At 36.6% G+C, this 14,063-nt stretch overlaps 2 protein-coding genes across 2 annotated transcripts in view; both read right to left on the minus strand.

Moving 5' to 3' along the window:
• Positions 1–422: 422 nt before the first annotated feature.
• Positions 423–1,834, minus strand: LOC112500561 (uncharacterized protein At2g29880-like). The gene is made up of 3 exons (XM_025104065.1): positions 1,609–1,834; positions 1,057–1,394; positions 423–968 (listed from the first exon to the last, which is right to left on the minus strand). Exons 1-3 carry the CDS (start codon positions 1,832–1,834, stop codon positions 423–425), a joined length of 1,110 nt encoding a protein of 369 aa, XP_024959833.1.
• A 3,962-nt stretch (positions 1,835–5,796) lies between these two features.
• Positions 5,797–14,063, minus strand: part of LOC112500122 (protein PELPK1-like) — a 9,873-nt gene continuing 1,606 nt past the window's right edge. Inside the window, exon 2 of the mRNA XM_025103432.1 lies at positions 5,797–6,835. Within this exon, the coding sequence (XP_024959200.1) occupies positions 5,990–6,835 (846 nt within the window). The 3' untranslated portion in view covers positions 5,797–5,989. The remainder of the gene's footprint in view (positions 6,836–14,063) is intronic.

Genomic DNA, 14,063 nt, shown 5'->3' on the forward strand with positions numbered 1-14,063 from the left:
TTTGGTTTGCAGGATTTGGATTTCATGTGAAATCCATTCTTCTGTTTGGTTTGTAGGATTTAGATTTAGATTTTTTTTTTGTAATTATTTTAATCACCAAATCTCTTTCATTTTCTTAAATCTATCTAATTAACCAACAAACCTAAATATTTAACAATCAAACATTTTCATCCATAATACATATTTAATCAACAAACATTTTCATCCAAAATATATATTTAATCAACAAACATTTTCATTCAAAATACATATTTAATCAACAAACATTTTCAAAATACATATATATATTTGATATTAACATTGATATATACATTTAACTACCAACTTGTTCTTTCAAAACCACATATTTACCCACCAAAANTTACCCACATTTAACTACCAACTTGTTCTTTCAAAACCACATATTTACCCACCAAAAATTTTCATCCATTTAAAACCCAATCGACATAACCTTCCCTGTCCGCTTCATGGAAATCCCAAAACTTGTTCACCTTTTTAGGATCGTCTCTTATCAATGAAATTGCTTTATACTTATCCCGTTGGGCCAACGTCTGCATTTTTAATATCTCAGGAGTGATCATCGAACGTTTCTTATCAATTCCGTCTTCTCGTTCTACACCCCTGCTAAGTTTGTTCACCATTTTCTCCAAAGTTTCTCCAAGTTTAGTAACCGCATTACTAAATCCGTCAGCCATGGGATCTACTTGACGTTTTCTCTTCTTACGAGGCGCAGTTGAAGTTTCTTCAGATTGCATATTTGCATTCATACCTTGAACATTGCTAGTTGCAATTACGTCATCGGACTCGTCATTCAGGTTTTGTGTTTGATCTTCTGTACGCGCCTCCTGTTCCGCCTCAACAAAATCTCTTGCTCTATTTCCTGTGGCACGATTTTTTTCGAATACAATACAAAGATCCTCATAAAAAGGATATGGTTTGTTCTTCCATTTTCCCGCCCCTTTATGGACCTATTTCATAATAGAAATTATTAAATATACATATAACTATGATTATATATAATGCAAATATAAATACCAAGTTCATTTGAGCATGTACCTGAAAATACGACTCCCAAACTTGGTCTTCCGCAACGACACAATGCTTCACACTATCGTATCCGAAGCCACTAGTATAAGAACCATTAATCATGTCATGCACAATAGTCCAATCTTTCTTCATTATTTTTAACTTTGATTCGATGTGTGGTTTCCCTAAAATCCCGGAGCCCGGCAAAGATTCTTTTAACGATTGTTCAAGAAATGTTAAATAACCCGATTTAAAGCCATTATCGGCTTTAAATGCTCCCGTATTCACCATAGTAAGTAAAGCTTCAACGAGTTTTGTTTCTTCAATATTCGTCCAAACTCTATAATTTCTATTTTGACTCGTCATACCTACAAACATAATGAATCAAAAGTATAACGACGTTTAATTATCCATGTCCAAACTATTGAATAGCTATTACAAAACAAACATTAGATTTCRACAAACATGGCAAGTATGAGTTAAACAAATATTTGAATCATACAAATTAATTGGTAGCATTCCAAGAATCAAACATAGATTGTGCTAAATTGTCCCTAAATGCCGTCCACTCATTTAAAGTACCAACAACATTTATATTATCTCCATCTTCGACTCCATGGTCTCCGGTTCCCTCATCCACTTCACCGTCATTGTCAAGTAGATTTACTGGCATTTCTTGCATTATAAAATTGTGGAGGAGACAACACGCCATGATGATCCTGACTTTTTGTTTAATAGGATAATACGAGTTATCTCGTAAGATTGCCCACCTTGCCTTCAACATACCGAAAACATCGTTCAATAACATTTCTCGCCGATGAATGCTTCATATTGAATTTTTTTTTGGCGGTGGTTGGTTGGTGTCCATCACGCCAATCATTTAAATGATATCTTTGACCCCTATAAGGAGCTAAGAAACCCTCTCCATTTGTGTATCCGGCATCAACCAAGTAATAACCTAGTAATAAATTAAGTTAATAAATCATCAAAACTTAACTTGTTAGTATATAGTAAACTATTGTAAACTATACCCGGTCTTGGAACTTTTAATCCATGAGGCCTAAGAAGAGCATCTCAAAGCACTCGACCATCAGCAGCCGACCCCTCCCATCCCGGTAAGACATATATAAATTGCATATCTTGTGAGCACACCCCTAGCACGTTTGTCGCAATTTCATTTTTTCTTGTTCTATATCTAGGTTTGTCTTCTTCTGGAACTATACATTTTATGTAGGTTCCATCTAAAGCTCCTAGACAATTCTAGAACCAAGAAAATGAAGATCATTATATTTTCATAATAATTAGACTTACTTAGAAATAAGTAAATTTTAAAGAAGAAGTAGAAATACCTTAAACCATTTCCATCTTTGATCGGTAGAGTTATCGGGAACAGGTTCAGGTTTCTTAAGCAATCGTGGATGTAACCTTATTACGGCATCGCACACTCGAGCAACAACTCTACTAATTGTTTCTCCCGAACGGTGAAAACGACATATCATAACCCGATTCTTAACATTGTGGGCAATAATATGAAGAAACATGGCAACTTGTTCTTCAATATTCATAAACCTAGTTGTTCTTAACCCTCCGTATGTTTCAACCATGGCACACAACTTTTTGAAACACGCTCGAGTCATCCTAATTTGCGAGATGGACATAGTGTCACTCTCATAAATATACCTATGTATTATTGAGGATCGGTCCACATTTGAAGAATAGTATCCAATTTGTTGTTCATCCGTTTGTCTTTTAACCATAGTCATCCAAAGGGAGACAACATTGAATAGAACAACATTGACAACTATCTTAAACCATTCCAATGACTCTCGTCTCCTTTGCCTATGTAAACGTCTTCTTAAACTAAGGCGATCCATTTCCTGTCCAATTTCCCAAATTGTTAAACATATACTCTTGATATATTAAACGGCAATTGTGACTTGTGACTGCAATTTAAAGTAACTATTGAAGAAGGAACAAGAAAGAAAGTAAAGATATATTAACATAAACTTTAACATAAGCCAATATAAATTTAATGGTCTTCCTACTTCAACCATAAAATTCTTCCTATTTTTTAATCTTACGTTACCTATTTTCCCAATGCCATCATCATAAACTATTGAAAATGTTTGATCCATGAAAGGTTGGGATGTAAGTGCTAGTACTGCTGCTGCTCTTGTTGTTAGAAACTGCCAAAAAAACAGTAGCAAACATGATGACAAGGGGAAATAAAATGGTAAGAAATTATTTTTTTTTGGGGGGGGGGGGGGGTTATCATATCTTTTTTTGGGGAGGTTTTGGATGTAGCCGTGTTGGGCCATCAATGGCTCCACCACTCGTTGCAGTGGTGAATAACGAGCTATATGCTACTGATTGTTTTGGAATGGTAGTGAAAAAGTACGACAAAAAGAAGAAAAAATGGGAGACTATAGAAAGATTGCCTGAGAGCGCAGAAAATGTGGATGGCTGGGGTATTGCATTTAGAGGATGTGGGGAGCATATCATCGTTATYGGTGGTCCTAAATGCGGGTTCAGACRTATAGAAATATATTCTTGGGTCCSTAGCGAAGGTCCGCYACAGTGGACCATGATTGGCCGGAAAAGGGCTGATAACTTTGTTTACAATTGTGCTGTGATGGGTTGCTGAACCTTGTCTGGAAGAACTAAGCTGAGAATTCAGGTATTGCTGGAGATTCAACAATGGATCTCAAGTATTTTTATAGTGTTTAGAAGGTTCAAAAATATTATGTACTGGATTCTGGTAGATAGTATTTGCTTCAAAGAGTCTGGTATAAAATTTACAAACCTGAAAGTACTTACATGCCAGCTTCTTAAGCTTGCCTTGGTTTATAATTTGCTGATTTTGGATGACAAATGCATGAGATCTAGCTTATTAATTTAGGTAATGATGTGAAGAACCAATAAATTCAAGATCTATTTTAACCAAGTAGGACATTCTACAAGTGGGAGTTATAATTTATCGCATAATCTAGATAGTTTGAAATCATCATAATTTATCGCATAATCTAGATACGTGATATGTCAATTCCGCTTATAGGCGGTAGCAATGGTGTGATAGTGACGGTTTGGAATTGAGGTTTCATTGGCTAGGGTTTCCAATTTTAGCAACAGCAAGGTCGATGTTTACCAATGAATGGCTCAGCAGCAACAATGGTGGTTGTGACATTCTGGAATCATAAAGATTGTAATGTAATAACGAGAAGATTGGAAAGGGAAGTCTTACCTGCTCAAGCAGGACGAAGAGGCGAAGAGGATGAGCACCGGTTCAAGCGGGATGAAGAGCAGAGAAGAGGAGAGAACCGGCGAGAGCAGTGGGGAGTTGGAGGAGACACCGGCGCGAGCAGTGGGGAGTTGGAGGAGACCGGCGATCGCAATGGGGAAAGCGACGAGAGGTGGGGAGTTGGCGGAGACCGGCGAGAGCATGGGGAAAGTGACGAGAAGGTTAGGGCATGAAGATTAGCGTAGAAGAGGAGATGTCGCCCGGATTTGGATTTCAAAATCCAGCCCATTTACTATGGATTTCAAAATCCCTTGTTTACGGGATTTTAAAAAATACACGGGATTTTAAATCCAGCCCATTTAGCAAACCAAACATGGGAATTGAATGGATTTTAAATCCAAATCCTCCCAAATCCATTCCATTCTGCCAAACCAAACGCATCCTAAGTGCTATCGTCGAAGATACGAAATAGTCCAGAAACCTGTTTTCGCTTCTTCTTTTCTTTTGATGATGACATTTTAACTATACACAATGGATTGCATATTTGGCATTTGCATACCCATATCCCTACAACATGGGTATTTAATTTCTGAAATAGATTTTGTAGGAATATAATGGAGTTTAATTATCAAGGTCTTCTTTGGTTTTGCATTATTCAATTAAGATTGAATTTCGATTTAAGTTTCTACTGTCAGCTCCCCTTACTTTTATATTAATCTGTAAAGCAATTATTTTACTCTCCACTCATTCGGTTTTGTAAGGACAAATTAGCAAATGCAAATTCAAACGATGAAGTATTTCTGTACACATTTCGAGTTGAAGTTTTAATACTTTAAATCTTAAGTAATAACTTATCATTTCCTATGCACTTAATTTATCAAACAACAAGCTTAGGCTTTGATTTTGACGACTCATCATCAAGCAACAAAAACACTTGATTTGTATTATTCTATTAACGACTTCAATTTATGAAATTTCATGTATCTGCCCGATTTAGTTTTATATTTACTGTTGGAGAGAGGGGGGGGGGGGGTTAGATCTAGGAAAATTTATCTTCTACCCCAAAGGTTGTTTTGTAATTAATTAAGCACTTTCAAAGGACTAAAGAATGCATGTGAATTACATGATCAAGTGTTTATGTAAGAATTTTCTGTCTTAAGTATTAAATTAAATTTGAGAAAATGTTTTGATATTTTATTCAACTAGCTTTAGCAAACACTAACTTTTGCTTCAATTGGGACGATCGATCATCAGCAAACTAAACACCAACAAGCCAAATGTTCCATCAAGTTTTTGCTAGACTCAAAAACCTGATGCATTGGTTGAGCATGAACGTATATGGTCTACAACTACTACACTGACCATCCTTGATTTGTCATTTTATTCATTTAAACTAGAAATGTTCAATTCAGATATATGAATATTATTTGATCTTTTCATTTTTATAGTGTAAAACCTTTTAGTCATGGATTTATTTCTTGTTATCATGCACATTAAGTTGCCAAAAGGAGATGAAGTCAAATCAATTCAACAATACTCTATCAATAGAGTATAATGTAATCAAGTTGCATAAATTCAACATATATAAATTGTTCGTCATATGACAGAACAACAAACCACGCATAAATAATCATTCAATCTTCAGGGAACACTCTAAATGATGAATCTCTTGGAAGTAACATTAGTAGTAGTGAATAAATCACAAGCTTTCACAAAAGTAGGTCTCTAAGGATTGGGTAGGGAAGGTTTAGGGAAGTCCTTGGGCAACTCTGGTACTTCTGGTTTGGGCAAGGTGGGCTTAGGAAGGTCATGGATTTCTGGCACCTTTGGTACTTCTGGTTTGGGCAAAGTAGGCAACTCTGGCTTTGGAAACTCAGGAAGTGTGGGCTTCGGAATCTCTGGAACAGTGGGTTTTGGAATCTCTGGAAGTGTGGGCTTGGGGATCTCTGGAACTGTGGGCTTGGGGATCTCTGGAACAGTGGGTTTTGGAATCTCAGGAAGTGTGGGTTTCGGAATCTCAGGAACAGTGGGTTTTGGAATCTCAGGAATTGTGGGCTTCAGAATCTCAGGAAGTGTGGGCTTTGGAATCTTAGGAAGTGTGGGTTTTGGAATCTCTGGAACTGTGGGCTTGGGGATCTCTGGAACTATGGGTTTTGGAATCTMAGGAAGTGTGGGCTTCGGAATCTCAGGAACAGTGGGTTTCGGAATCTCAGGAACAGTGGGTTTTGGAATCTCATGAATTGTGGGCTTTGGAATCTCAGGAACAGTGGGTTTTGGAATCTCTGGAAGTGTGGGCTTGGGGATCTCTGGAACTGTGGGCTTGGGGATCTCTGGAACTGTGGGTTTTGGAATCTCAGGAAGTGTGGGCTTTGGAATATCAGGAACAGTGGGTTTCGGAATCTCAGGAACAGTGGGTTTCGGAATCTCGGGAAGTGTGGGCTTTGGAATCTCAGGAAGTGTGGGTTTTGGAATCTCAGGAATTGTGGGCTTCGGAAGTTCAGGAAGTGTGGGCTTCGGAAGCTCAGGAAGTTCAGGCTTTGGAACCTCAGGTATCTCCAAAAGGTTACGTGCCTCAGCAGTGATCATCCCACCACTTATTGACACTAAAGTGATCAAAACTAGTATGAGTCGTAGGAAGGAAATGAGATAGGAATTAGCCATTGACATTGTGTTGGATTGATGAAGCCGATCAATAACTAAGAAGGTGTTTGAGTTGGATTGGGAATATATGTTTATGGATTTGAATTTATATAGAAGATTGAGTCATGGAGAAGAGGGACCCATTGATCAAGTCAACTTCTCATCTGTTCAACTTTTGTTGTTCAGCAAACTCTATCCAAATTGCTTGATTATTTTATATATTGTTTGAAGTAATTGTGATTGTCTTTGAATCTCGTCTTTAATTTCTTATATTACACTTTAAGTATTCTTCTGTTTGTTATATCATAATTCGAATTCTTTTTAAACACAATTTCACTCATTTTTGTAAATTGTCGGAAGTGTTTTTTTTAGTTTTTATAATGTGTTCTTATTTTACCATATATAAAACAAGTTTATTAATATAAACTATAGATCCATATGATCAAAAGAGAGCAGTTAAACATTGTAAGCCACATAATTTTTACTATGATATTTTGCATTTGGTAAAAACATTTAAAAGAGAGTTGACATATAGGCCAGTCCAGTTATCATACCACAATTAGACCAGAAGCCGCTAAACAGACTCATAATCCCTTTTATGTGGACCAGAAGGCTTCTTAGATTGATTCCCCATATTTAGCTACCTTCTATATGCTTTCTTTACAATCAGTTTTTTTTCCTATTCAAAACCTCCCAAGCCATGCATGCACTTAGAAAGCAATGCCATGTTGAAGTCAATCATATTTGCAGTTTCCAACTGAGGAAGAGTAAGAGTACTTGCTGAGGAAAACGATTAATTAGGTTTGGCAAGAACCACGACCAAACTATCCGAACACGTTGTTATGGTTAGTTTTTCGACTTATCGTGTTGTGCACACGACTTGACAACCCACATATAATATTAATGTGATGCATAAAAAGAATAGCGGAATCTTAACTCCTTCTATACAGTACTGGTGGGCATAAAGGGGTAAACAAAGATCAATAGAAATCAAGCAGAAGATTTGAAGACCATGAATATGAGGAAGGACCTGGTGAACAATCAATTCACATAAAACGAATTTACTAAGAAAATAAAAAACCAATATGGATGGACTTGGTTCGGTTCCTACAGAAATATCTGTTGGTTTTGCTCTATATTAAACATAAAGTGTAGGTGATAAATTTATTTGGAAGACTAGTCATGTGCAATTTTTGAGAAGATGATACATTTTGTGAGATGTTTTCCCTTACAAACACAGATCATACATCGTTTGGTGGTTGTGGTTGTTTCCTTGTTATGTCATTTTCGTACAAACCGTACAAAAGAAGCTTGTTGAATTGATCAATTTGCGGGGTCTATGCTCTTCGTTTTTGGACTCAATTTGCGGTACAATTGCCGAGACCACTACAAGTGAAGACCGTAAAGTAAGTAAACTTGAACTTTTATTTTCGTTCTATCATGATTTGTATATTTTTTTTCCTTTACTGTCCAACATCACTTTTTCACCTTTGACGTCCGTTTTAGCTTAGATTCAGCCTAAATTTACAGAAACTCAAAACTAAAAAGTTGTAGGACCGTTTGTTAGCTTTCCAAATTATCTTTAATCATTTAAATCCGAGCTCAAACGAGTGAGATATGCTCGAAATACCATAGTCTTGCAAAACTGTTAAAAATTATTCTTTTATCCCTTTTTCGTTCCAACATATCCAAACCTTTAAAAATATAAAAACACATTAATGTAGTTTTTTTTTTTACAATTTTAACTCATATAATGAGGGATGATTAACGGGAAATACATAATTGTAATTAAAACAACTGTTTGAATCGTATTTGCAAAAACTTGTTGAGGAAGAGATTGAGAAGATTAAGAACGCTTCTGATGGCACTCAAGAATCTGTCGGGCCTTCAATTGTTGGTCCATCGGTAGGAACGTCTGTTCGAGGTATGGGTAGCTTGGCGGTTCGACCTGCGAGGATGAGAGGACCGGCGAAAGGATTCTCTAAGCCGGTTTCTTCAGTTGACGAGGAAGATTTGCATCAACAACTTGCCGAGCGCGACGAAGAAATTCGTTTGCTAAAAGAGGGACAAAATGAGGCAAAAAATCAAGCCGTCGAGCAAAGAAAGATGATACAATCGTTGATGACTATATTGGATGCTAGTGATTTAAACTCTAACATAACAACCCCGACCTCTCACGCTTTAGGTTAAGTTTTTAATTTTGTGTTATTGAATTTGTTGCCTACTTTTAGACTTATTTAGGAATAAAATTAATCTTTCAATTATTGAACTTATTAATTTTGTTTGGTTGTAAATCATTATCCAACAATGATAATTATATGTATATGGTTTTTTGTTTGATTAACCTGGATGTCCAACCCGCTATGCGAGCCGATCAATCCCCGGACGACCACTTGCTTTGCAGATAGTCCGGAGTCACCATATTTGAACCTCTGTGGCCATAAGAGGATTTTTATTCCTCATTGGATTTGAACACCTCCTGGTACTTTGATCTTTGGAGCCAAGCTCAAAACAATCAGACACCACCCTTGTGGTTTACATGTATATGGTTCATATGTGAATATATGGAATCTATTATAGATTTACATGAGAATCCTAATATACGAGGATTCTCAACAAGTGATAGTGACTTTGGAGGGTGCCATGAGATTGCCCCTGTACCCAAACAGAATATATATCCTGTTGTACTTCTACTATCTTCAAAGCACCCTCCAAAGTCACTATCACTATAACCAATTAACTTGAAAGAGGAGGAACAAGAGTAAGTGATTCCATGATCAAGCGTACCTTTTATGTATCTCAGTACCCTCTTTGCGGCTTCCCAGTGTCCTGATTTTGGATCCTCCATGTACCTACTAAGCATACTGACARCATACATTATATCGGGTCTTGTTGCAGTAAGATACATAAGACAGCCAACAAGACTTCGATATAATGTTGAATCAATCGATCTTTCACCGCTTCCAGCAGAAAGTTTTAATCTTGGTTCCATAGGAGTGGCAGCAGACAGACAATCATCCATGTTAAACCTTACTAAGAGATCCTTAGCATATTTCTTTTGTGATATCGAGATGAAATGCTTACCTTGTGAGGCCTCTATTCCCAAGAAGTAATGAAGCAGACCCAAGTCAGTCATTTCAAAATTCTTTTTCATTGATTCTTTAAACTCAGAAACTAATTCTATGGAGCTCCCTGTGAACACAATATCATCTACATAAATACATACCAGAAGTGTAGAGTAACCTTCCTTTTTGATGAATAAAGTATGTTCATGATTACATTTCTGGAATCCATGATCGAAGAAATGTCTTTCTATTCTACTATACCAAGCTCTAGGGGCTTGTTTAAGCCCATAAAGAGCTTTCTTTAAGTGGCACACCTTATGCTCTTCTCCTTTGCGTTTGTAACCATCAGGTTGGTCAATGAAAATATCCTCTTCCAGATATCCATTCAAGAAGGCTGATTTTACGTCCATTTGGTACACAGGCCAATTGAATTGAGCAGCTATAGCCAGAATCAACCGAATAGTTTCTAATCTGATCACAGGGGCAAAAACTTCTTGATAGTTGATGCCATAYTGTTGTTTATACCCTTTAACCACAAGTCTTGCCTTGTGTTTATCTATTTCACCCTTCTCATTGTATTTGGTTTTGTAGATCCATCTTACTCCAATTGACTTTTGTCCTTTTGGTAATTCAACTATCTCCCATGTATTATTTTTGAGTATGGAATTCATCTCACTGTCCATCGCATCTCTCCACTTTTGATCTTTGTAAGCATCTTCAAACTTTAAAGGGTCTGCATYAGARAACAAAGCAAAATTAGCTAAGAGATCTATGTTGATTGGTTGAGTACTTTCATAGAGATCAGTCAAGCTTCTGGTTTTTCTATTTGATCCATTTGAAGAGGAGGTGCTTCCAGGAGTTGTATTTTCTGAATTGAGAAAGGAATCTCTCATAGGTGTAGCAGGTTCAATACATTCGGGTTCATTATGCTCAGTAGGGGTATTTTTGTCATCCTCATATGACTCATCAACTAGASTACAACTCCYATCATTCTCACATGTCAAACCTTTCCAAGTACTTTCTTCATCAAAGATCACATCTCTGCTTGTGATTACTTTCTTGGTCAAAGGGTTGTACAATTTGTAGGCCTTGGTATTATAGCTATACCCTACAAAGATTGCTTTTTCAGATTTGTCATCAAGCTTACTCCTTTTTTGTTTTGGTATGTGTGCATAGGCAATACTACCAAAGATTCTAAAGTGGTTGACACTAGGCTTGAAACCATTCCAAGCTTCCTGTGGGGTCTTATCAGTAAGGCTTTTTGTGTAGGATCTATTAATTAAATAAACAGCACAGGATACTGCTTCTGCCCAAAAGATATTAGGTAGTTGTTTGCCTTTTAACATGCACCTTGCCATCTCAACTATGGTTCTATTTTTTCTTTCTGCCACCCCATTCTGCTGGGGTGTGTAGGCAGTTGTAAGTTGATGGTGTATGCCATTACTCCTTAGATAATCCTCAAAATCGTGACCAATATATTCACCTCCCCTGTCAGACCTTAAATTTTTTATTTTGAAGTCACTCTGATTTTCAACCATTGCCTTGAAGGTAAGAAAGCATGCAAATGCTTCTGACTTTTCTTTCACGAAATATATCCAGATTCTTCTACTAAAGTCATCAATGAAGGTTAAAAAATACTTACTTCCTCCAAAGGATGGGGTTTTCATGGGACCACATATATCCGTATGGACAAGTTCCAACTGTTTTGTTGCTGTCCATGTGTTGTTATGAGGAAATGATGCTCTAGACTGCTTACCCAGTGCACARCTTTCACAGACATGAGACRAAGGRCCAACTAAAGGTAAACCTTTTACAAGTTCATTTTTGTACGTATGAGTCAAGGTGTTGAGGTTTACATGTCCAAACCTTTTATGCCAAAGGAGTGAAGCTTCTTTCGTACTAACAGATAAGGAGAAAAAAGTTTCATCATCAAATTTTATTGGAAACATTTTATTAGTGGTCATAACTACCCTTCCAATAACTGATTTGTTAGAGTCAGTTATCTCACATAATCCATCCTTAAAGTGTAAACCATACCCCTTTTGAATAAGTTGCCCAACACTCAACAAATTATGTTTAAGGCCGGGAACATAAAACACGTTTGAAATTTTTTTATCCTTATCCTTAATTTTGATGGCAATGTCTCCATTTCCCTGTACACTTAATTTTTTTATCATCTCCAGTCCTTGCATCCTTCTTTTCTGACTCTTCTAAAGTAAGAAACAATTCTTTGTTTCCTGTCATGTGGTTGCTACAACCACTGTCTAAATACCTAAGTTCACTAAGAGTGGGTTCTTGCATATTAAGTATCATAAACATTGTGTCATCAGTATGACTGTCTTCTTTGTGCATAAAGTTTGATGCTCTATTTTCTTCTGCCAACCTTTTTCTACAAACTTTAATTGTGTGTCCTAATTTATCACAGTAGTAACATTTAATTTGAGAGAATGGTCTACCTTTTCCTTTGCCTTTGGAGACTGTGTAATTCTGATCTTCTCTATGTGCATCCACTGTCTTTTGTCTGTCACTTGTGCCTGCTTCTCACGAAGACTGTGCTTGAAAAGCATGTTCCATCACTATAGTGTCGAACTGTTTCATGCGTAATTCATGGGATTGCAGGGTCCCTAATAATGTTTCCAGAGAGAAGTCTTCCAATTCCTTTGATTCTTCTATGGCAACCACCACATATTCAAACTTGCGTGTAAGGCTACGAAGTATTTTCTCTACAATTCATCTATCATTAATACTCTCACCATTTAGTCTCATCTGATTTACCAACACAATTACTTTCGTGTAATATTCCTCAACTGTCTTTGTCTCCTTCATCTTAAGGCTATCAAATTCGCATCTTAAGGTTTGAAGTCTAACTGTTTTTACTTTCTCTTCCCCTCTGTATGATTTGAACAGCAATTCCCAGGCTTCCTTGGTCGTCTGTGATAGAGAGATCCTTTCAAATATATGTTCATCTACTACTTGGTAAATCAGAAACAAAGCCGCCTTGTCCTTTTTCTTTGCTTCGTTCAGTGCACTCATCTGTGGTGCGATTAAAGCAGTAGGATTCTTGGGAATTATCAGTCCTTCTTCAATAATCTGCCATAAGTCTTGAGATTCGGACATAACTTTCATCTGGATACTCCAATGAAAGTAGTTCCTCCCATTTAACTTAGGCAATTGAGTCTGAGATTGTAGAACATTCAGAGAACTCGATGCCATATTATGTTTTGGCTCTGATACCATTTGATGGAAATAACATATACACAACACAAACAGGTTCTTTATTGAAGAACACTTAGAATATTACAAAGACACTTTGAATCTTAGAAAACTGTTCACACAAAAGAAAAACAGAGATACAAAACACTTAAATACTAAAACACATAAACGTTGCAACTGTTGGAGGGAACACCACTGTTCAGAAGCTGTTTTGGCGGGAAACCCATAACTGCCATCCAACTTAACGGTTAACTAACAATCAAACTAATTTGTTGATGATTTGGCTTATAATTTAACAGTTCAATGATCTGGTTTTGGTTAGCATGTGCATTTCTTTGAGTTGTTTTACAAACCATTTGACATCAGGAAGTACTCATATTTTTCCATTTAGTTGCTTGATGAGTTGAATGACATGTTAAAATACATTTGATAAGTGTATTTTTGTTGTACTGCATTCATCCATCGACATTGACACAGGTTAACATCACTAATATTCTCATCCATTGAAGGGTTGACTAATTTCATTGCTTGGCTCCTGTAGAGAAGTGACTATCGCTTTCGACATACAAATCTCTCATGCATTTTCAAGTGTAGATATTAGCACCCCACAAGCGAAAGCCAGGTTCTTAAGTTTTTAACTTCATCTTGAGTAATTCTCAATAAGTACTATACACAATGGATTGCATATTTGCATACCCATATCCCTACTACAGGGTATTTAATTTATGAAATAGATTTGTAGGAATATAACGGAGTTTAATTATCAAGGTCTTCTTTGGTTTTGCATTATTCAATTAAGATTGAATTTAAATTTAAGTTTCTACTGTCACCTCCCCTTACTTTTATATTAATCGTTAAAGCAATTATTTTACTCTCCACTC

This window comes from Cynara cardunculus (assembly GCF_001531365.2).
Source record: "Cynara cardunculus var. scolymus isolate 2C chromosome LG 17, CcrdV1, whole genome shotgun sequence".
In the NCBI taxonomy this organism is placed as follows: Eukaryota; Viridiplantae; Streptophyta; class Magnoliopsida; order Asterales; family Asteraceae; genus Cynara; species Cynara cardunculus.